The 24,840-nt window shown below is 38.5% G+C and overlaps 1 protein-coding gene across 1 annotated transcript in view; it reads left to right on the top strand.

The window, feature by feature from the left end:
• LOC137428690 (uncharacterized) overlaps positions 1–24,840 on the top strand; it is a 220,452-nt gene that overhangs the window by 176,029 nt on the left and 19,583 nt on the right. The window contains exons 14-23 of the mRNA XM_068118595.2: positions 12,303–12,356; positions 14,829–14,882; positions 16,046–16,099; positions 16,228–16,281; positions 16,524–16,577; positions 17,521–17,574; positions 19,476–19,520; positions 20,170–20,223; positions 20,645–20,698; positions 22,683–22,736. Of these exons, the coding sequence (XP_067974696.2) occupies positions 12,303–12,356; positions 14,829–14,882; positions 16,046–16,099; positions 16,228–16,281; positions 16,524–16,577; positions 17,521–17,574; positions 19,476–19,520; positions 20,170–20,223; positions 20,645–20,698; positions 22,683–22,736 (531 nt within the window). The remainder of the gene's footprint in view (positions 1–12,302; positions 12,357–14,828; positions 14,883–16,045; positions 16,100–16,227; positions 16,282–16,523; positions 16,578–17,520; positions 17,575–19,475; positions 19,521–20,169; positions 20,224–20,644; positions 20,699–22,682; positions 22,737–24,840) is intronic.

The following is a 24,840-nucleotide window of genomic DNA, read 5'->3' on the forward strand; positions in this document are numbered from 1 at the left end:
TGTTTTATGAGGTTTCTCATTGTCTGTTTTATGAGGTTTCTCATTGTCTGTTTCATGAGGTTTCTCATTGTCTGTTTTATGAGGTTTCTCATTGTCTGTTTTATGAGGTTTCTCATTTTCTGTTTTATGAGGATTCTGATTGTCTGTTTTATGAGGATTCTCAATGTCAGTTTTAGGATTCTCATTGTCTGTTTTATGAGGTTTCTCATTGTCTGTTTTATGAGGTTTCTCATTGTCTGTTTTATGAGGTTTCTCATTGTCTGTTTTATGAGGTTTCTCATTGTCTGTTTTATGAGGTTTCTCATTGTCTGTTTAATGAGGTTTTTCATTGTCTGTTTTATGAGGTTTCTCATTGTTTATTTGATGAGGTTACTCATTGTCTGTTTTATGAGGGTTCTCATTGTCTGTTTGATGAGGTTTCTCATTGTCTGTTTTATGAGGTTTCTCATCGTCTGTTTTATGAGGATTCTCATTGTCTGTTTTATGAGGTTTCTCATTGCCTGTTTTATGAGGTTACTCATTGTCTGTTTTATGAGGTTTCTGATTGCCTGTTTTATGTGGATTCTCATTGTCTGTTTTATGAGGTTTCTCATTGTCTGTTTTATGAGGTTTCTCATTTTTTATTTTATGAGGATTCTCATTGTGTATTTTATGAGGATTCTCATTGTCTGTTTTATGAGGATTCTCATTGTCTCTTTTATTAGGTTTCTCATTGTCTGTTTGATGAGGTTTCTCATTGTCTGTTTTACGAAGTTTCTCATTGTCTGTTTTATGAGGATTCTCATTGTCTGTTTTATGAGGTTTCTTATTGTCTCTTTTATGAGGATTCTCATTGTCTCTTTTATTAGGTTTCTCATTGTCTGTTTGATGAGGATTCTCATTGTCTGTTTGATGAGGTTTCTCATTGTTTATTTTATGAGGTTTCTCATTGTCTGTTTTATGAGGTTTCTCATTGTCTGTTTTATGAGGTTTCTCATTGTCTGTTTTATGAGGTTTCTCATTGTCTGTTTTATGAGGTTTCTCATTGTCTGTTTTATGAGGATTCTCATTGTCTTTTTTATGAGGTTTCTCATTGCCTGTTTTATGAGGTTTCTCATTGTCTCTTTTATTAGGTTTCTCATTGTCTGATTCATGAGGTTTCTCATTGTCTGTTTTATGAAGTTTCTCATTGTCTGTTTTATGAGGATTCTGATTGCGTTTTATGAGGTTACTCATTGTCTGTTTTATGAGGTTTCTCATTGTCTGTTTTATGAGGATTCTCATTGTCTGTTTTATGAGGTTTCTCATTGTCTGTTTTATGAGGATTCTCATTGTCTCTTTATTAGGTTTCTCATTGTCTGTTTGATGAGGATTCTCATTGTCTGTTTGATGAGGTTTCTCATTGTCTGTTTTATGAAGTTTCTCATTGTCTGTTTTATGAGGTTTCTCATTTTCTGTTTTATGAGGTTTCTCATTGTCTGTTTTATGAGGTTTCTCATTGTCTGTTTTATGAGGATTCTCATTGTCTGTTTTATGAGGTTTCTCATTGTCTGTTTTATGATGTTTCTCATTGTCTGTTTTATGAGGTTTCTCATTGTCTGTTTTATGAGGTTTCTCATTTTCTATTTTATGAGGATTCTCATTGTTTATTTTATGAGGTTTCTCATTGTCTGTTTTATGAGGTTTCTCATTGTCTGTTTTATGAGGTTTCTCATTGTTTATTTTAGGAGGATTCTCATTGTGTATTTTATGAGGATTCTCATAGTCTGTTTTATGAGGTTTCTCATTGTCTGTTTTATGAGGATTCTCATTGTCTGTTTTATGAGGTTTCTCATTGTCTGTTTTATGAGGATTCTCATTGTCTCTTTTATTAGGTTTCTCATTGTCTGTTTGATGAGGATTCTCATTGTCTGTTTTATGAGGTTTCTCATTGTCTGTTTTATGAAGTTTCTCATTGTCTGTTTTATGAGGTTTCTCATTGTCTGTTTTATGAGGTTTCTCATTGTCTGTTTTATGAGGTTTCTCATTGTCTGTTTTATGAGGATTCTCATTGTCTGTTTTATGAGGTTTCTCATTGTCTGTTTTATGATGTTTCTCATTGTCTGTTTTATGAGGTTTCTCATTGTCTGTTTTATGAGGTTTCTCATTTTCTATTTGATGAGGATTCTCATTGTGTATTTTATGAGGATTCTCATTGTTTCTTTTATGAGGTTTCTCATTGTCTGTTTTATGAGGTTTCTCATTGTCTGTTTTATGAGGTTTCTCATTGTCTGTTTTATGAGGTTTCTCATTGTTTATTTTATGAGGATTCTCATTGTGTATTTTATGAGGATTCTCATTGTTTATTTTATGAGGATTCTCATTGTTTATTTTATGAGGATTCTCATTGTTTATTTTATGAGGTTTCTCATTGTCTGTTTTATGAGGTTTCTCATTGTCTGTTTTATGAGGCTTCTCATTGTCTGTTTTATGAGGTTTCTCATTGTCTGTTTTATGAGGTTTCTCATTGTCTGTTTTATGAGGTTTCTCATTGTCTGTTTTATGAGGATTCTCATTGTCTGTTTTATGAGGATTCTCATTGTCTGTTTTATGAGGTTTCTCATTGTCTGTTTTATGAGGTTTCTCATTGTCTGTGTTATGAGGTTTCTCATTGTCTGTTTTATGAGGTTTCTCATTGTCTGTTTTATGAGGATTCTCAATGTCTGTTTTATGAGGTTTCTCATTGTCTGTTTTATGAGGTTACTCATTGTCTGTTTTAATAGGTTTCTGATTGCCTGTTTTAATAGGTTTCTCATTGTCTGTTTTATGAGGATTCTCATTGTCTGTTTTAATAGGTTTCTCATTGTCTGTTTTATGAGGATTCTCATTGTCTGTTTTATGAGGATTCTCATTGTCTGTTTTATGAGGTTTCTCATTGTCTGTTTTATGAGGTTTCTCATTGTCTGTTTTATGAGGTTTCTCATTGTCTGTTTTGTGAGGATTCTCATTGCCTGTTTTATGACGTTTCTCATTGTTTATTTTATGAGGTTTCTCATTGTCTGTTTTGTGAGGATTCTCATTGCCTGTTTTATGACGTTTCTCATTGTCTGTTTTATGAGGTTTCTCATTGTCTGTTTTATGAGGTTTCTCATTGTCTGTTTTATGAGGTTTCTCATTGTCTGTTTGATGAGGTTTCTCATTGTCTGTTTTATGAGGTTTCTCATTGTCTGTTTGATGAGGGTTCTCATTGTCTGTTTTATGAGGTTTCTCATTGTCTGTTTTATGAGGTTTCTCATTGTCTGTTTTATGAGGTTTCTCATTGTCTGTTTTATGAGGTTTCTCATTGTCTGTTTTATGAGGTTTCTCATTGTCTGTTTTATGAGGTTACTCATTGTCTGTTTTATGAGGATTCTGATTGTCTGTTTTATGAGGATTCTCAATGTCAGTTTTAGGAGGATTCTCATTGTCTGTTTTATGAGGTTTCTCATTGTCTGTTTTATGAGGATTCTCATTGTCTGTTTTATGAGGTTTCTCATTGTCTGTTTTATGAGGTTTCTCATTGTCTGTTTTATGAGGTTTCTCATTGTCTGTTTCATGAGGTTTCTCATTCTGTTTTTCTCATTGTCTGTTTTATGAGGTTTCTCATTTTCTGTTTTATGAGGATTCTGATTGTCTGTTTTATGAGGATTCTCAATGTCAGTTTTAGGATTCTCATTGTCTGTTTTATGAGGTTTCTCATTGTCTGTTTTATGAGGTTTCTCATTGTCTGTTTTATGAGGTTTCTCATTGTCTGTTTTATGAGGTTTCTCATTGTCTGTTTAATGAGGTTTCTCATTGTCTGTTTGATGAGGATTCTCATTGTCTGTTTGATGAGGTTTCTCATTGTTAATTTTATGAGGTTTCTCATTGTCTGTTTTATGAGGTTTCTCATTGTCTGTTTTATGAGGTTTCTCATTGTCTGTTTTATGAGGTTTCTCATTGTCTGTTTTATGAGGATTCTCATTGTCTGTTTTATGAGGTTTCTCATTGTCTGTTTTATGAGGTTTCTCATTGTCTGTTTTATGAGGTTTCTCATTGTCTGTTTTATGAGGCTCCTGATTGTCTGTTTGATGAGGTTTCTCATTGTCTGTTTTATGAGGTTTCTCATTGTCTGTTTAATGAGGTTTTTCATTGTCTGTTTAATGAGGTTTTTCATTGTCTGTTTTATGAGGTTTCTCATTGTCTGTTTTATGAGGCTCCTGATTGTCTGTTTGATGAGGTTTCTCATTGTCTGTTTTATGAGGTTTCTCATTGCCTGTTTTATGAGGTTTCTCATTGTCTCTTTTATGAGGTTTCTCATTGTCTGTTTTATGAGGTTTCTCATTGTCTGATTCTCATTGTCTGTTTTATGAGGTTTCTCATTGTCTGTTTTATGAAGTTTCTCATTGTCTGTTTTATGAGGATTCTGATTGCGTTTTATGAGGTTACTCATTGTCTGTTTTATGAGGTTTCTCATTGTTTTATGAGGCTTCTCATTGTCTGTTTTATGAGGTTTCTCATTGTCTGTTTGATGAGGTTTCTCATTGTCTGTTTTATGAAGTTTCTCATTGTCTGTTTTTTGAAGTTTCTCATTGTCTGTTTTATGAAGTTTCTCATTGTCTGTTTTATGAGGTTTCTCATTGTCTGTTTTATGAGGATTCTCATTGTCTCTTTTATTAGGTTTCTCATTGTCTCTTTTATTAGGTTTCTCATTGTCTGTTTTAGGAGGTTTCTCATTGTCTGTTTTATGAGGTTTCTCATTGTCTATTTTATGAGGTTTCTCATTGTCTGTTTTATGAGGTTTCTCATTGTCTGTTTTATGAGGTTTCTCATTGTCTCTTTTATGAGGTTTCTCATTGTCTGTTTTATGAGGTTTCTCATTGTCTGTTTTATGAGGTTTCTCATTGTCTGTTTTATGAGGATTCTCATTGTCTGTTTTATGAGGTTTCTCATTGCCTGTTTTATTAGGCTTCTCATTGTCTGTTTGATGAGGATTCTCATTGTCTGTTTTATGAGGTTTCTCATTGTCTGTTTTATGAGGTTTCTCATTGTCTATTTTATGAGGTTTCTCATTGTTAATTTTATGAGGTTTCTCATTGTCTGTTTTATGAGGTTTCTCATTGTCTGTTTTATGAGGTTTCTCATTGTCTGTTTTATGAGGTTTCTCATTGTCTGTTTTATGAGGTTTCTCATTGTCTGTTTTATGAGGTTTCTCATTGTCTGTTTTATGAGGATTCTCATTGTCTGTTTTATGAGGTTTCTCATTGCCTGTTTTATGAGGTTTCTCATTGTCTCTTTTATTAGGTTTCTCATTGTCTGATTCTCATTGTCTGTTTTATGAGGTTTCTCATTGTCTGTTTTATGAAGTTTCTCATTGTCTGTTTGATGAGGGTTCTCATTGTCTGTTTGATGAGGCTCCTGATTGTCTGTTTGATGAGGTTTCTCATTGTCTGTTTGATGAGGGTTCTCATTGTCTGTTTTATGAGGGTTCTCATTGTCTGTTTTATGAGGTTTCTCATTGTCTGTTTGATGAGGGTTCTCATTGTCTGTTTGATGAGGCTCCTGATTGTCTGTTTGATGAGGTTTCTCATTGTCTGTTTGATGAGGGTTCTCATTGTCTGTTTTATGAGGGTTCTCATTGTCTGTTTTATGAGGTTTCTCATTGTCTGTTTGATGAGGGTTCTCATTGTCTGTTTGATGAGGCTCCTGATTGTCTGTTTGATGAGGTTTCTCATTGTCTGTTTTATGAGGTTTCTCATTGTCTGTTTTATGAGGTTTCTCATTGTCTGTTTTATGAGGTTTCTCATTGTCTGTTTTATGAGGATTCTCATTGTCTGTTTTATGAGGATTCTCATTGTCTCTTTTATTAGGTTTCTCATTGTCTGTTTGATGAGGATTCTCATTGTCTGTTTTATGAGGTTTCTCATTGTCTGTTTTATGAGGTTTCTCATTGTCTGTTTTATGAGGTTTCTCATTGTCTATTTTATGAGGTTTCTCATTGTCTGTTTTATGAGGTTTCTCATTGTCTCTTTTATGAGGATTCTCATTGTCTCTTTTATTAGGTTTCTCATTGTCTGTTTTATGAGGTATCTCATTGTCTCTTTTATGAGGATTCTCATTGTCTCTTTTATTAGGTTTCTCATTGTCTGTTTGATGAGGATTCTCATTGTCTGTTTGATGAGGTTTCTCATTGTTAATTTTATGAGGTTTCTCATTGTCTGTTTTATGAGGTTTCTCATTGTCTGTTTTATGAGGTTTCTCATTGTCTGTTTTATGAGGTTTCTCATTGTCTGTTTTATGAGGTTTCTCATTGTCTGTTTTATGAGGTTTCTCATTGTCTGTTTTATGAGGATTCTCATTGTCTGTTTTATGAGGTTTCTCATTGCCTGTTTTATGAGGTTTCTCATTGTCTCTTTTATTAGGTTTCTCATTGTCTGATTCTCATTGTCTGTTTTATGTGGTTTCTCATTGTCTGTTTTATGAAGTTTCTCATTGTCTGTTTTATGAGGATTCTGATTGTGTTTTATGAGGTTACTCATTGTCTGTTTTATGAGGTTTCTCATTGTTTTATGAGGATTCTCATTGTCTGTTTTATGAGGTTTCTCATTGTCTGTTTGATGAGGTTTCTCATTGTCTGTTTTATGAAGTTTCTCATTGTCTGTTTTTTGAAGTTTCTCATTGTCTGTTTTATGAAGTTTCTCATTGTCTGTTTTATGAGGTTTCTCATTGTCTGTTTTATGAGGTTTCTCATTGTCTGTTTTATGAGGTTTCTCATTGTCTGTTTTATGAAGTTTCTCATTGTCTGTTTTATGAGGTTTCTCATTGTCTGTTTTATGACGTTTCTCATTGTCTGTTTTATGAGGTTTCTCATTGTCTGTTTTATGAGGTTTCTCATTGTCTGTTTCATGAGGTTTCTCATTGTCTGTTTTATGAGGTTTCTCATTGTCTGTTTTATGAGGTTTCTCATTTTCTGTTTTATGAGGATTCTGATTGTCTGTTTTATGAGGATTCTCAATGTCAGTTTTAGGATTCTCATTGTCTGTTTTATGAGGTTTCTCATTGTCTGTTTTATGAGGTTTCTCATTGTCTGTTTTATGAGGTTTCTCATTGTCTGTTTTATGAGGTTTCTCATTGTCTGTTTTATGAGGTTTCTCATTGTCTGTTTAATGAGGTTTTTCATTGTCTGTTTAATGAGGTTTTTCATTGTCTGTTTTATGAGGTTTCTCATTGTTTATTTGATGAGGTTACTCATTGTCTGTTTTATGAGGGTTCTCATTGTCTGTTTGATGAGGTTTCTCATTGTCTGTTTTATGAGGTTTCTCATCGTCTGTTTTATGAGGATTCTCATTGTCTGTTTTATGAGGTTTCTCATTGCCTGTTTTATGAGGTTACTCATTGTCTGTTTTATGAGGTTTCTGATTGCCTGTTTTATGTGGATTCTCATTGTCTGTTTTATGAGGTTTCTCATTGTCTGTTTTATGAGGTTTCTCATTTTTTATTTTATGAGGATTCTCATTGTGTATTTTATGAGGATTCTCATTGTCTGTTTTATGAGGATTCTCATTGTCTCTTTTATTAGGTTTCTCATTGTCTGTTTGATGAGGTTTCTCATTGTCTGTTTTACGAAGTTTCTCATTGTCTGTTTTATGAGGATTCTCATTGTCTGTTTTATGAGGTTTCTTATTGTCTCTTTTATGAGGATTCTCATTGTCTCTTTTATTAGGTTTCTCATTGTCTGTTTGATGAGGATTCTCATTGTCTGTTTGATGAGGTTTCTCATTGTTTATTTTATGAGGTTTCTCATTGTCTGTTTTATGAGGTTTCTCATTGTCTGTTTTATGAGGTTTCTCATTGTCTGTTTTATGAGGTTTCTCATTGTCTGTTTTATGAGGTTTCTCATTGTCTGTTTTATGAGGATTCTCATTGTCTTTTTTATGAGGTTTCTCATTGCCTGTTTTATGAGGTTTCTCATTGTCTCTTTTATTAGGTTTCTCATTGTCTGATTCATGAGGTTTCTCATTGTCTGTTTTATGAAGTTTCTCATTGTCTGTTTTATGAGGATTCTGATTGCGTTTTATGAGGTTACTCATTGTCTGTTTTATGAGGTTTCTCATTGTCTGTTTTATGAGGATTCTCATTGTCTGTTTTATGAGGTTTCTCATTGTCTGTTTTATGAGGATTCTCATTGTCTCTTTATTAGGTTTCTCATTGTCTGTTTGATGAGGATTCTCATTGTCTGTTTGATGAGGTTTCTCATTGTCTGTTTTATGAAGTTTCTCATTGTCTGTTTTATGAGGTTTCTCATTTTCTGTTTTATGAGGTTTCTCATTGTCTGTTTTATGAGGTTTCTCATTGTCTGTTTTATGAGGATTCTCATTGTCTGTTTTATGAGGTTTCTCATTGTCTGTTTTATGATGTTTCTCATTGTCTGTTTTATGAGGTTTCTCATTGTCTGTTTTATGAGGTTTCTCATTTTCTATTTTATGAGGATTCTCATTGTTTATTTTATGAGGTTTCTCATTGTCTGTTTTATGAGGTTTCTCATTGTCTGTTTTATGAGGTTTCTCATTGTTTATTTTAGGAGGATTCTCATTGTGTATTTTATGAGGATTCTCATAGTCTGTTTTATGAGGTTTCTCATTGTCTGTTTTATGAGGATTCTCATTGTCTGTTTTATGAGGTTTCTCATTGTCTGTTTTATGAGGATTCTCATTGTCTCTTTTATTAGGTTTCTCATTGTCTGTTTGATGAGGATTCTCATTGTCTGTTTTATGAGGTTTCTCATTGTCTGTTTTATGAAGTTTCTCATTGTCTGTTTTATGAGGTTTCTCATTGTCTGTTTTATGAGGTTTCTCATTGTCTGTTTTATGAGGTTTCTCATTGTCTGTTTTATGAGGATTCTCATTGTCTGTTTTATGAGGTTTCTCATTGTCTGTTTTATGATGTTTCTCATTGTCTGTTTTATGAGGTTTCTCATTATCTGTTTTATGAGGTTTCTCATTTTCTATTTGATGAGGATTCTCATTGTGTATTTTATGAGGATTCTCATTGTTTCTTTTATGAGGTTTCTCATTGTCTGTTTTATGAGGTTTCTCATTGTCTGTTTTATGAGGTTTCTCATTGTCTGTTTTATAAGGTTTCTCATTGTTTATTTTATGAGGATTCTCATTGTGTATTTTATGAGGATTCTCATTGTTTATTTTATGAGGATTCTCATTGTTTATTTTATGAGGATTCTCATTGTTTATTTTATGAGGTTTCTCATTGTCTGTTTTATGAGGTTTCTCATTGTCTGTTTTATGAGGCTTCTCATTGTCTGTTTTATGAGGTTTCTCATTGTCTGTTTTATGAGGTTTCTCATTGTCTGTTTTATGAGGTTTCTCATTGTCTGTTTTATGAGGATTCTCATTGTCTGTTTTATGAGGATTCTCATTGTCTGTTTTATGAGGTTTCTCATTGTCTGTTTTATGAGGTTTCTCATTGTCTGTGTTATGAGGTTTCTCATTGTCTGTTTTATGAGGTTTCTCATTGTCTGTTTTATGAGGATTCTCAATGTCTGTTTTATGAGGTTTCTCATTGTCTGTTTTATGAGGTTACTCATTGTCTGTTTTAATAGGTTTCTGATTGCCTGTTTTAATAGGTTTCTCATTGTCTGTTTTATGAGGATTCTCATTGTCTGTTTTATGAGGATTCTCATTGTCTGTTTTATGAGGTTTCTCATTGTCTGTTTTATGAGGTTTCTCATTGTCTGTTTTATGAGGTTTCTCATTGTCTGTTTTATGAGGTTTCTCATTGTTTAATGAGGTTTTTCATTGTCTGTTTTATGAGGGTTCTCATTGTTTATTTTATGAGGTTACTCATTGTCTGTTTTATGAGGTTTCTCATTGTCTGTTTTATGAGGTTTCTCATCGTCTGTTTTATGAGGTTTCTCATCGTCTATTTTATGAGGATTCTTATTGTCTGTTTTATGAGGTTTCTCATTGTCTGTTTGATGAGGATTATCATTGTCTGTTTTATGAGGTTTCTCATTGTCTGTTTTATGAAGTTTCTCATTGTCTGTTTTATGAAGTTTCTCATTGTCTGTTTTATGAGGTTTCTCATTGTCTGTTTTATGAGGTTTCTCATTGTCTGTTTTATGAGGTTTCTCATTGTCTGTTTTATGAGGTTTCTCATTGTCTGTTTTATGAGGTTTCTCATCGTCTCTTTTATGAGGATTCTCATTGTCTCTTTTATGAGGATTCTCATTGTCTCTTTTATTAGGTTTCTCATTGTCTCTTTTATTAGGTTTCTCATTGTCTGTTTGATGAGGATTCTCATTGTCTGTTTGATGAGGTTTCTCATTGTTTATTTTATGACGTTTCTCATTGTCTGTCTTATGAGGTTTCTCATTGTCTGTTTTATGAGGTTTCTCATTGTCTGTTTTATGAGGTTTCTCATTGTCTGTTTTATGAGGAATCTCATTGTCTGTTTTATGAGGTTTCTCATTGTCTGTTTTATGAGGATTCTCATTGTCTGTTTTATGAGGTTTCTCATTGCCTGTTTTATGAGGTTTCTCATTGCCTGTTTTATGAGGTTTCTCATTGCCTGTTTTATGAGGTTTCTCATTGCCTGTTTTATGAGGTTTCTCATTGCCTGTTTTATGAGGTTTCTCATTGCCTGTTTTATGAGGTTTCTCATTGTCTCTTTTATTAGGTTTCTCATTGTCTGATTCTCATTGTCTGTTTTATGAGGTTTCTCATTGTCTGTTTTATGAAGTTTCTCATTGTCTGTTTTATGAGGATTCTGATTGCGTTTTATGAGGTTACTCATTGTCTGTTTTATGAGGTTTCTCATTGTCTGTTTTATGATCATTCTCATTGTCTGTTTTATGAGGTTTCTCATTGTCTGTTTTATGAGGATTCTCATTGTCTCTTTTATTAGGTTTCTCATTGTCTGTATGATGAGGATTCTCATTGTCTGTTTGATGAGGTTTCTCATTGTCTGTTTTATGAAGTTTCTCATTGTCTGTTTTATGAGGTTTCTCATTGTCTGTTTTATGAGGTTTCTCATTGTCTGTTTTATGAGGTTTCTCATTGTCTGTTTTATGAGGTTTCTCATTGTCTGTTTTATGAGGATTCTCATTGTGTATTTTATGAGGATTCTCATTGTTTATTTTATGAGGATTCTCATTGTTTATTTTATGAGGTTTCTCATTGTCTGTTTTATGAGGTTTCTCATTGTCTGTTTTATGAGGTTTCTCATTGTCTGTTTTATGAGGTTTCTCATTGTCTGTTTTATGAGGTTTCTCATTGTCTGTTTTATGAGGATTCTCATTGTCTGTTTTATGAGGTTTCTCATTGCCTGTTTTATGAAGTTTCTCATTGTCTGTTTTATGAGGATTCTCATTGTCTGTTTTATGAGGTTTCTCATTGTCTGTTTTATGAGGTTTCTCATTGTCTGTTTTATGAGGTTTCTCATTGTCTGTTTTATGAGGATTCTCATTGTCATTTTTATGAGGTTTCTCATTGTCTGTTTTATGAGGTTTCTCATTGTCTGTTTTGTGAGGTTTCTCATTGTTTATTTTGTGAGGTTTCTCATTGTTTATTTTATGAGGTTTTTCATTGTTTTTTTAATGAGGTTTCTCATTGTCTATTTTGAGGTTTCTCATTGTCTGTTTTATAAGGTTTCTCATTGTTTATTTTATGAAGTTTCTGATTGTCTATTTTGAGGTTTCTCATTGTCTTTTATGAGGTTTCTCATTGTCTGTTTTATGAGGTTTCTCATTGTCTATTTTGAGGTTTCTCATTGTCTGTTTTATGAAGTTTCTCATTGTCTATTTTGAGTTTTCTCATTTTTTATTTAATGAGGTTTCTGATTACCTTTTTATGAAGTTTCTCATTGGCTGGTTTATGAATGTTCTGATTACTGTTGTCTATTGTTGGGTTTAAAGTGCTCTGTGATTGCTGTTTTGAGGTGGCATATCTTTATACTTATTCCTGTACAGCTGCTCTCTGTTTCCCTGTTGTGTACAAGTTCCCTCTGATTGCTTCTTTTTGCACATCCTTTATCTGATTGCCTGTTAATGTATAGCTCTCAAGTCATCTTCCATCCTTACTCTTGATATTGTCTATCCACCACGTCTAGCCCACTCATCATGCAGGCATCTTGGTACCTCATTTGTCCATCTATAATCCCATGTCTGCCGATTCCATGCTGTCCCCATACTGTCCCACCGTCAATTCCACACTGTCTCCATTGCATCGTTTGTCATGGTGCTCTTCCACATGTATTCATTTTGTGTTGGTAAACAGTTGCTGTTTGATTGATAACAATGTTCGCTGTGGCAGGGCGAACGTGGACCGAGAGGCCTACCTGGATTACCGGGACTGGTCGGAGTGATGGTAAGAAAATCACAAAAGGAAATTCTCACACCGACATTCGTAGTAACCAGAAAATGCTTTTCCGTGATCTCTGTTTATCATTTGTATCTATCAGCATTATTAGGCCGTCCACCGCACAGTGGGAGATGGGGTTTTTCAATCACTTCTGTGTGTGTGTGTGTGTGTGTGTGTGTGTGTGTGTGTGTGTGTGTGTGTGTGTGTGTGTGTGTGTGCGTGCAGGCCGTAACTTTTCATTACCACTTGAGCTTTTGCCATCAAACTTCATCAGATCATCTGAAATTTTAAGAATTTGCAAATTGGGTCACAAATTTGATTCACCAATCAAAAGCTAGAAGGTGATTGTTTTTTTTTAGATCAAAAGGTCAAAGGTCAAGGTCGCATAAAATTGTCAATTTTCATCTGATTGGCTTGAAATTTGAGCAGGGTTTGTATATTGGGTCAACAACAACAACATGCATTTTAAGGCCATGTTCCCTGCAAGAGCTGGGGTTAGCCTTGCGGTCCCCATGACAATCTTCTCCATTTTGCCCTATTTTCTGCATCTCCCCTTGTTAACCCCCTTGCCCGCATTTCTTCTTCCACCATCTTTAGCCAAGTTTTTCTCGGTCTTCCCCATCCTCGACCTCCTTCTACATTCATTTCCATCACTCTTCTCAACCAGTCACTTTCATCCTTCCTCAACACATGACCAAACTATCTCAACCTGTCCTCTTCACAGCATCAATCACAGGCTCTATTCCCATCATCTTTCGCAATTCGTCATTTGTCTTCCCCTCTCTCAACGATACTCCGCACATCCACCGAACCATTCGCATTTCCACCCTTTCCAGCCTTCGTTGCTGCTCTACGTTCATTACCCATGTCTCGCTCCCATAAATCATAACACTTCTCACACATGCAGCATACACCTTTCCCTTCAGCTTCAACGACACTCCCCTCCTCATCACCACGCCACTCAGTTCCCAAAACTTCTTCCATGCACATCTCACTCGAGCAACCGTTGCCGAGTCTGATCCACCTTCTCCATTCAGCATGTCTCCGAGGTAGCAAAATGTTTTCACACCTTCCAGCTTCACGCCGTCTCCAAGATCCAACTCAACATTTCCTCCATCTGCAGCTCCCTCTGTGCACACCTTACACTTGAATGTAGCTGCCACACTGGTTAATGACCCTCTCAAACCACTACATTTTTGATGAACCCACTCAGCGCACATTGTACATTGAATGGAGTTCACTCCGACACCCTTCCTGCACACAGCACACGTCCACTTCCCAGTTCTTTCAACCTCACCACATGCTTTATATATATAATTATATCCTTGATATATATATATATATATACATACACACACACACATACATACATATTACATACTGTATACAGTGCATGCAGAAAGTATTCAGACCGCTTCACTTTTTTCACATTTTGTTATGTTGCTGCCTGATGCCATAAAGCCCATATCGGTGGGGTGTTGCAGTGATGGTTGTCCTTCTGGAAGATTCTCCCATCTCCACACAGGATCTCTGGAGCTCAGCCAGAGTGACCATCGGGTTCTTGGCCACCTCTCTTACCAAGGCCGTTCTCCCCCGATTGCTCAGTTTGGCCGGGCGGCCACCTCTAGGAAGAGTCCTGGTTGTACCAAACTTCTTCCATTTAAGAATTAAGGAGGCCACTGTGCTCTTGGGAACCTTCAATGCAGCAGAATTGTTTTTTGTAGGCTTCCCCAGATCTGTGCCTCGACGCAATCCTGGCTCTGAGCTCTGCAGGCAGTTCCTTCGACCTCATGGCTTGGTTTTTCCTCTGATATGCATTGTCAGCTGTAAGACCTTATATAGACAGGTGTGTGCCTTTCCAAATCATGTCCAATCAATTGAATTTACCACAGGTGGACTCCAATCAAGGTGTAGAAACATCTCAAAGATGATCAAGAGAAATGGGAGGCACCTGAGCTAAATTTCAAGTGTCATAGCAAAGGGTATGAATACTTATGTCAATGTGATATTTCAGTTTTTTGTTTTTAATAAATTTACAAAACTTTCTGAAATCCTGTTTTCTCTTTGTCATTATGGGGTATTGAGTGTAGATTGATGAGGGAAAAAATGAATTTAAACGATTTCAGTATAAGGCTGCAACATAACAAAATGTGAAAAAGTGAAGGGGTCTGAATACTTTCTGAATGCACTGCAGATGATCTTACTGTGTTATAAGTTAACCTTTGAGGTTATTGTTTGTTCACAGCTGGTAGGAGGTGGCAGCTTAAAGCGATCCATTAACACTACCCGTTTTAATACATGGAGGTCAAGACATGATATCCTTGATATACCAAGATAATCAGCCGGTTCGTTAAACACCTGGGCCACAAACGTTTCCTGGCTGACCATACAAGAAGGTGGTAATTTGGCCTGTTAAAATTGATGACAGAGATTCCAGCCTGTTGAATTCTCAAATATGTTTGTGTTGTAATCTTATAGGGTCATACAGGCATCCAAGGACCACGCGGAATTCCGGGAGGACCAGGGAAGATGGTGAGCATCTGAGACGCCCGTTTTGAACTGCACTTTTTACAGTTACACTTGGTCCTCGGTTAACGTCGTGGTTGCGTTCCTGAAAAACACGACGTTAATTGAAACGACGTGAAATGGATCGATAGATCTCACAAGGAATACATTTATCTCGACGACGTAATAGCAAGTTATGGGTAAATAATCACGACATTCTTTGAAGCCTCGGTATCTAATTATAATAGACGTTATAACGAAACAACGTTAACCGGGACGACGTTAAGCGAGGACACCCTGTATTTGATGAAAATGAATTGATGACGTTTTCCAATCGTCACTATGTTGGTACATTTTCTATCTTCAAACGCGTATTGATTTGGGATTTCAAAAATCTTACCATTAGCAGTATATAGCCTGTTGCAATGTTATCCTTTGTTTGATGATGTGGATTGGGTGAGGGTGGGGAGAATATTGGGGGGGAGGGGGGTAAAGCGGTATATAAAATATCGGGGGAGGAGGAGAAGGGGGACAGGATGAACACATTGTGAAATCCTCCTCAAGACAAATAAATAAATGCACAAATAATGCAAACTTTTTTTTTAAGCAGCAGCTTGAGTGATGCGATATGTGGAACACTACATCTTCAACTAGAACAGCACTCGGTAGAGCGCATACCTCCACCAGGCTGAACAGTTTACATTTTGTATCCCACTGATAGGCCGGATCTTGATTTGGCCTGAACCAAAATCTAATCTGTTTGTTCTTGTCACCTAATCCATTTATCCACCCAGTTTGGCCAGAATCCGTCCACAAATTTTTGAAATATGCTAAAAATAGTTTTTGGGCCCACCTCTCAATGGTGAGGAATCACTTAAAAAAAAAAAAATTAACTAACTGTCGGATTCAGATCTTTACCAAAATTGAAGGACTTCTCTATTGTCACACACCGAATCTGTCCACCAAATTTCTTCCGCATCCATCCATAACTTTTTGAGATATCCTGTACACAAACAAAAAACAAACAAACAACCAAACAAGGGTGAAAACAGACCACCCTCACACCTTTGATGGCAGAGGAAATAACTAGTTGCTGAACTTTAAAGGGGTAACAAGGTGAATATCCAGAGGTAACTATTAATGGTCTCTGGGCGTGTACCAACTGTTTTCTGATGTTTTATTTTCCTAAGGGCGTGATGGGGCCCAAAGGAGCTGCCGGGTTCATTGGTGAACGGGGAGATGTGGTGAGTGATATGAGGCCTTGCAATGCGAGACTGTGCTGTACTCTTTCTCAGCTGTACTTCTCACCTCTGACCTCACTCGACACCAATGTTTATCTGCCATTCTCTTTCCCTTCCTCCTCTCAACCCAGGGCAACGCTGGTTTGGAAGGTCTCTCCGGCCATGTAGGGCCCAAGGGTGAGCAGGTGAGCCCAATGGTGTGCGCTCCTTGAACTTCCTGATACAACTGGAACTGGAATGTTCAGGAGTTCATCCTTATTATCTCTTACTCCCTCTCTGCACATCCACCTTTCCACTTATCCAACCTTTCTCCTGTCATCTACCTTTTTATCATCTTGCCTCATTACTCCCAACCTTGATCTCACTCACATCCTCTTAAATCTCTCACTTACTCTTTTGTTTTATCACTTTTGTCTCTCTTTTTCAGGGAGTGAATGGAATCGATCGGACAGATGGGCTTCCCGGCCGCAATGGTCTTCAGGTAACCTCTTACCTATTTAGCCCGTCATTGTGCTCAATCTTTATCTCGATTAATCCTCGTCCTGAATCCTAAGTTCCTCGTCTTCGTTTTCTTCATCTTAATCTTCTTCAGAGAGAGGGCAGCAGGTTCACAGGCTGACAGACGATTAATAGGGGAACAGGGAGATAAAGACATCATGTATGAACGGGTGAGCGGAAAGGGGCGCAAGGAGGGCAGGGTATGTAGGAAAGTTTGTGGTGATGATGGGAAGGGCACAAGACAAACCTGGGGAGTCATTTCCACAGCTGAGAGTATATAAGGATGAAGTAATGGAGGTGAGCGACCAGTTTAGTCTTTGGGAGGGTAAACAGTAATGAGTATATGCAACCTGGATGGGCTAGTGGAGAGGGCAGGAGGAGTGAGGCAATAGAAAACTGAGAGTCCATCAACCAGCCTGTGGTAGGTCAGAAGCAGACTCTTTCCGAAAGGTTTCAATAACACAGAGAGCCTTGGACTGCATTACCTCCAAGGGAGCAGAATGGTGAGCAACCGCATCAGTCCAAGGTCCGGGGACCCATTCTCCATGGTACTTCCTTCAACATTGTAATGAGCTCTGGACAACTTAGAATGGACTTAGCTCTGTAGCGAATACTGCGGTGTTGACTGGTGGGCCTCAATGGTCAGTTTGGAGATATGGACCGTCCAAAACAGGCTGACAGATTCTGAGGCCTAGTAGTTCCGGGTAAACGGTATCAGGGGTTAGTCTGAGAAGTAAACATGCGGGATCGAAACCTGATCCTATTGGAGAGACCGAGTGAGAACATGGGATTCAATAAGTGAATGAGAACATGGGATATGAACAATAATAATATTTATAATAACCTTAAGAATATTTATGATAAACATAATCAGGAAACAATGCAGTCCAACATTGTGATAAATGCTCTTTTGTAATCGACTGCAGGGAGAACCTGGAAAACATGGAAAAACTGGCCCAGCTGGAGAGAAGGGCTTGGCGGTGAGGCCTGGCAATCATTTTATTGTTATTTTTGCCAATATTTCACCACTCTTTATTTCCAGTACTTTATCTTCCTCAATTCTACATTGCCACTCAACGTAAGCTTTTACATTGGAGCGACATGCTATTTCAATGAACCCCACGTGTGGATCTCCATGTGTGGAACCCCACACGTGGATCTCCATGTGTGGAACCCCACGTGTGGATCTCCACGTGTAGAACCCCACGTGTGGATCTCCATGTGTGGAACCCCATGTGTACATCTCCATGTGTGGAACCCCATGTGTACATCTCCATGTGTGGAACCCCACGTGTACATCTCCATGTGTGGACCCCACGTGTGCATCTCCATGTGTGGAACCCCACGTGTGCATCTCCATGTGTGGAACCCCACGTGTGCATCTCCATGTGTGGAACCCCACGTGTGCATCTCCATGTGTGGAAACCCACGTGTACATCTCCATGTGTGGAACGAACCCCATGTGTGGATCTCCATGTGTGGAACCCCACACGTACATCTCCATGTGTGGAACCCCACACGTGGTTCTCCATGTGTGGAACCCCACGTGTGGATCTCCACGTGTAGAACCCCACGTGTAGAACCCCACGTGTGGATCTCCATGTGTGGAACCCCACGTGTACATCTCCATGTGTGGAACCCCATGTGTACATCTCCATGTGTGGAACCCCACGTGTACATCTCCATGTGTGGAACCCCACGTGTGGATCTCCATGTGTGGAACCCCACGTGTGGATCTCCATGTGTGGAACCCCACGTGTAGATCTCTATGTGTGGAACCCCACGTGTGGATCTCTATGTGTGGAACCCCACGTGTGGATCTCCATGTGTGGAACCCCACGTGTGGATCTGCATGTGTGGAACCCCACGTGTGGATCTCCATGTGTGGAACCCCACGTGTGGAACCCCACGTGTGGATCTCCATGTGTGGAACCCCACGTGTGGATCTCCATGTGTGGAACCCCACGTGTGGATCTCCATGTGTGGAACCCCACGTGTGGATCTCCATGTGTGGAACCCCACGTGTGGATCTCCATGTGTGGAACCCCACGTGTGGATCTCCATGTGTGGAACCCCACGTGTGGATCTCCATGTGTGGAACCCGACGTGTGGATCTCCATGTGTGGAGCCCCAGTGTGCGTCTCCATGTGTGGAACCCCATGTGTGGAACCCCACGTGTGGAACCCCACGTGTGGATCTCCATGTGTGGAACCCCACGTGTGGATCTCCATGTGTGGAACCCCACGTGTGGATCTCCATGTGTGGAACCCCATGTGTACATCTCCAAGTGTGGAACCCCACGTGTACATCTCCATGTGTGGAACCCCACGTGTGGATCTCCATGTGTGGAACCCCATGTGTACATCTCCAAGTGTGGAACCCCACGTGTACATCTCCATGTGTGGAACCCCACGTGTGGATCTCCATGTGTGGAACCCCACGTGTGGATCTCCATATGTGGAACCCCACGTGTGGATCTCCATGTGTGGAACCACACGTGTGGATCTCCATGTGTGGAACCCCACGTGTGGATCTCCATGTGTGGATCTCCATGTCTGGAACCCAACGTGTGGATCTCCATGTGTGGAACCCCACGTGTGGATCTCCATGTCTAGAACCCAACGTGTGCATCTCCATGTGTGAAACGCCACATGTGGATCTCCATGTCTAGAACCCAACGTGTGCATCTCCATGTGTGAAACGCCACATGTGGATCTCCATGTGTGCAACCCCAAGTGTGGATCTCCATGTGTGGAACCCATGTTTGGAATCCCATAAGTGGATCCATAGTGTAAGATTTGTTCTAATGTTGCTCATGAAGCAACACTGACTTATGAAAGTTGCTCACCGCAACCTGCCCCCTTTTAACTGTGTGTTCCAGGGTCCACCAGGATCAGTCGGGGTGAAAGGTGAAGCGGGTCTCCCGGTGGGTATCGCTACCTCAACAAACATTTGAGTTCTATCATAAAGTTCGGAAGTGACTGGTGCTTCTGTACCTTTATCGCCTGCATTCATTTTTTGACGTTCAAGATTTCGACTTCGCAACCTTGACCCATAGAGTACACCTTTCTTTTGGAAAGGCCTTTAATCCAGATATCCTGTCAGCATCTATGTTGTGGATGTCAAAGATCCCACAACACCACCTGAAAATACTAGGCAATTGTGTGTCAGTGCCTTGGCCAAATTCCTGCCCCTTAATTTTTACCATTAATTGTTTCTGGCCTTCACGGTCTCTTCACATCATCAGAATATCCCACACAATTCCCAGTGGTTGTGCGACTCCAGTCAATTGACTTGAACGTCTTGGTACCATGTCTTCGCCACCACCAGCTGGTAGACATACCATCATCCTAAGCTACTAAGATGACTGCTAAAGATTTTTCTTATGGTTGAGCTATGATTTATATCAGCACCACCATCACCCAGCAGTCAAACGTGTTTTGTCCTGTTGCCATCTTCCATAAAGCTAAGCGTTATGGAGAAGTAACGAATCATCTCGTGGAGACAAGGCCTTAGTGTAGCTAAGAGTGGGATAGTGTAAGAATACGGTTTGACACTGACTGTCGTGATTGCAGGGTGATCCCGGTCTTCCAGCTGAAGCTGGTCCTGTGGGCAACAAGGGCGAGTTGGTACGTACACATACGCGAGCTGAAACCGTTTCTGTAACTGTTATTGGTCTTCACTGAGATGTCTCACGTAGTGGCCGTAAACGTAGCACAAGGACAACCAGGCCATTGGCTGTACCCTGAGATGTTGTAGCAACAGTTGCGTATTTTGCAATCCATAGTCCGTGTTCCAGAACCTTTTCTGCTCAAACATGAGGCCATTTCTTACCGAGAATGTCTCATGACCTTACAAGTCATTGAAGATTGGGTCCACCTGGGTCCTTTACTCCAAGTCCGACCTTGAATAAGCCACTGTGTTGGTCCAATTTTAAGGCCTTGCTCTCATATTTTCCAAATTGAATGTTCAAAGTTGCATCTTAGCAAGTCAAGATCTCCTGTTTGGTGGTTGCATATAACTCCACGACTGCTAAACTCTACCCCGCAGGGGCCTCCTGGAGTCCGTGGGGAGACGGGGATGCCTGGCGTACGTGGTGCATCTGTAAGTAAAGGTTAACATGGCTACAGCTTAACTATATACATATCCGAGCGAGAGAGAGAGGGGGGAGGGGGGTATTGTGTGTGTGTGCCTGTGCGTGTCTGTGTGCGCATGGGTACACATATACGTGTGTGTGTATGTGTGTGTGTGCGCGCGCGCATGGGTACACATATACGTGGGTACACATTTTGCACGTATCTGTACTTGTTTTATTCTTTTATTTTTTCATCAAACATCGAGGAAGCCATAAAATTGAAATCCACGAAGTTGTAATCTCAGCTACTCAAGGTGTCGGTCACCAGTCTTGTCGCATCCATAAATGATGCAACTCAGTCACAATGATCCTCTAATACATAAACCATTAAGCATAACAGGAGTTGGCTAAGCAGAACATTTTTTGAAGGCTTTTTTCTACAAGAGTGAGGTTCATGTAAGAGCAAGGTTAAATGGACAGTAGGGTAGATCAAGGGGCAACACAACCAGCAAGAGGATAAACCACCAAGAAAGAAAGGGCGGAAACACTGAAATTTGTTAAGTAAGAGGGTTGGATTAGGAAGGCTAATGGGGTTAATAAAGATCATGGTCATGGTGAGGGATGACATGAGATGCTCGACTTGAAACTGCTTGCATGAAGCGTTGGAGGGAAGAGTGGGAATGAAGAACAGACTCTGGAAGTTGGTGCCATGGATGAGGGAAGTGAGGAACAAATGAACTGAGGTGCACATTAAGCCTGGATTTTGGAAGTTTAACCAGGAGGGAGTTATACTACTGGAGCAAAAAAAAGCATCCATCCTGGAGTAGGTGGGGAGGGTCGTAGTGCAGAGAGCAGAGGCAGCAATATCAGAGAATAGACAGAAAAAAAAGAGTGGTGTGTTGTACAAAATATCACAACAAGACACCTTTATCGAGTACAATCGGTTTTTCTTTGTGGGGATAAACCATGCATGTTCAGACTGGGAAGTTGTCCCATTACTTTTGGTAATTGGTCTTTAATCGCAATAGCACCGTCATTTATATTTTTCACACATCCTAAACCTGAACTAACCTCAACGTGCTAATGAAACACTCACTGTAATGCGGGAGGGCCTCCTGGAGCAAAGGAACTAACGGAAAAGGAAGTGCAAAGGCTTCGATCATGGAGAGCTCATTAGTCCGGCCCTTGAACTGCTACAGGTGCTAGGTAGTTGGGAAAGCAGGAAGAGGCAGTTGATGGCACGAGCAATTAAAGAGAAGGCACGTTTATGAGTTCCTCATGCACGCAGATTCACACATCGATAATGATGACCAGCTGAAGCCATAGTAGAGGATCAGTACTAATGTCCCGTGACCAGATCTCTGGAACAAAGCTTTGAAAGTGTTTTTGACATGCCTGAAGGGTACTGAACAAATTTGGCTTGGGCTGCCCTCTTCAAAGTTCTGGAAACTTTCGGTGGCGGTCAAATGAGGTCAAACAGGGGTCCAAAAAAAAAAAAATTAATCCTTTTGAAAAGTATACCAAATTACTCGTCTGGTCATAAGGAATCCAAAAAGGTATAGTTTGCCTTATCTGCGAACTTTAGTTACCGCGCTATGGACAGAAACATGAAAAGGTCAACGCACTTTGGGCAGGGGGTCAAATTTACTAATACGGTTAATATTGTCAATTTCAATATTGGTGTCTAATTAAATGTTTTCTGACATGACAAATTCAACTGAACAACTTTGAAAATTCAAAATAGCCACCTTGACCTTGAAATTTCAAAATGGCCGCCATAAATGAATGTTTGTACATAAAAGCGGGTAACCCTAGGCACAAAGCTAGGGTTGGCTCACTATAAGTGAGCTATCCTCACAAGTGAGATATTGCACAGCACGGTGATGGCAGTAGCGGCCGTACGTAACACAAAAACAACCAGGTGATTCTTGATTTTATTTTTATGGTGTGGAATTTAACTGATTTTTTCTTTTTTCTGTTGCATGACCATGACGTCATATAATGACGTCGAAGGGGATCCCAGGGCCCCAAGGAGCTATCGGTCCACGTGGAGCGAAGGGGAGGCAGGTACGTCGCTACCTATCGTCATTGCGCCCTTGGACATCTACAAATAATATGCAAACAAATCATTAACTATTCTTGAGTCTTGCACGTAGGTACATAATAAATAGAAGCGTTACGATTATAGGCAAGCATCAGCGACCTCTTGCTCGATATCGATTCAGGTTTTTATGTCACAGTTTACAGTTATATAAATTAGAATTTTCAAATGTTTGATATCAATTCAGGTTTTTTGTTTTTACGGATGCATTTACGGTTATTTTTTTTTACCTCTGCCACCGAAGGTGGATTGAGGTTATGTTTTCACCCCTGTCTGTCTGTCTGTCTGTCTGTCGTTTGTTTGTGAACAAGATATCTCAAAAAGTTATGGACGGATTTGGACGAAACTTGGTGGAGAGGATGTGTTTTTGACATGGACGAATCGATTCGATTTTGGTGAAGATCCGAATATGGATTCGGATACGGCAGTTATTAATTTTTTTCAGTCATTCTTCACCATTGGGATATCGGGCCAAAAGCGATACATACCATGATATTTAAAAAAGTTATGGACGAGTTGTTACTAAACTTGGTGGATGAGTTGGTTAGGTGACAAGAACAAGCCGATTCGATTTTTGTTCAGGTCCGAATCCAGATCCGGCCTATCAGTGGATACAAAACATACTGTTCAGTCTGGCGGAGGTATGTGTTCTCCTGAGTGCTGTTCTAGTTTATTTAAGTTTTCATTTACAGACACTTTACAACGGTTCTGTTATTTTCCCGGGTACCAGCTTCGATGTCTGTTGGCATGCCACATTTCAGCTTTCAATGACACCCAATATCAATATAAATCAGTTACTGGTTAGAATGAGCTTTATATATTTTTTTATATATATATATATATATATATATATATATATATATATACATATACATACATATACATACATATATATACATATATATATATATATACATATATATATATATATATATATATATATATATACATATATATATATATATATATATATATATATACATATATATATATATATACATATATATATATATATATATATATATATACATATATACATATATATATACATATATATATATATATACATATATATATATATATATATACATATATATACATATATATATATATATACATATATATATATATATACATATATATACATATATATATATATATACATATATATACATATATATACATATATATACATATATATACATATATATATATACATATATATATATATACATATATATATACATATATATATATATACATATATATATATATATATATATATATACATATATATATATACATATATATATATATATATATATATATATATATATATATATATATATATATATATATATATATATATATATATATATATATATATATATTGTTATAGATCGCGGTTAGGATGTTATAGACCGAGCGGTGGTTTAAAACCGCGACCTAACAAAACTCACCCGATTCCATCCGAACGTTGGTTGTATCGCACCCTAGCTGCTCAATGAGGGAAAAGACAAAAGCGACGCAATGCAAGAGGAAAACGGAGACAAAAAAAAAGGTTTGAAATATTACTACTGAATTTATTTCTACTATTTACACACAAGCAACAAAAAGCAATTCAGTTTATTTACAAGTACAAGACGCAGGTGACACAGTGCAAATTTAGCTTATCTACAGACTTAACTTATTACCCAGGACAGAACAAACAAAGACGACTCACACGGGGAATTGCAGGAATCGCAGGATGTGGATGGCTGGAGGGAGAGGGAGAGGTCCAAGGGGGGGTCCCGCCGCACAACCGGCGCGTTCAGCAGCCGCCGTTCCTGCCCCCTTTTGCGGTTGCCGGGTGTCGCTGCTGCGGCGGCCTGCAGTTGCCTTGCCAGGCCTTGTCTTACTCGCTTCTCACCACCGACTTCTCACCACCGCAACCAACTGTGACCACTGACCCTCCTTTTTGGCACCCGACTCAGACCAACTCTTCTCTCTCTCTTTCTCTCTCGGTGCAACCAACTCCTCCTCTCTCTCTCTTTCTCCGACCAACCCAGAGTGCATCTCTCTTTCTTCTTC

Source organism: Myxine glutinosa, chromosome 5, assembly GCF_964187855.1.
Source record: "Myxine glutinosa chromosome 5, kmMyxGlut1.1, whole genome shotgun sequence".
In the NCBI taxonomy this organism is placed as follows: domain Eukaryota; kingdom Metazoa; phylum Chordata; class Myxini; order Myxiniformes; family Myxinidae; genus Myxine; species Myxine glutinosa.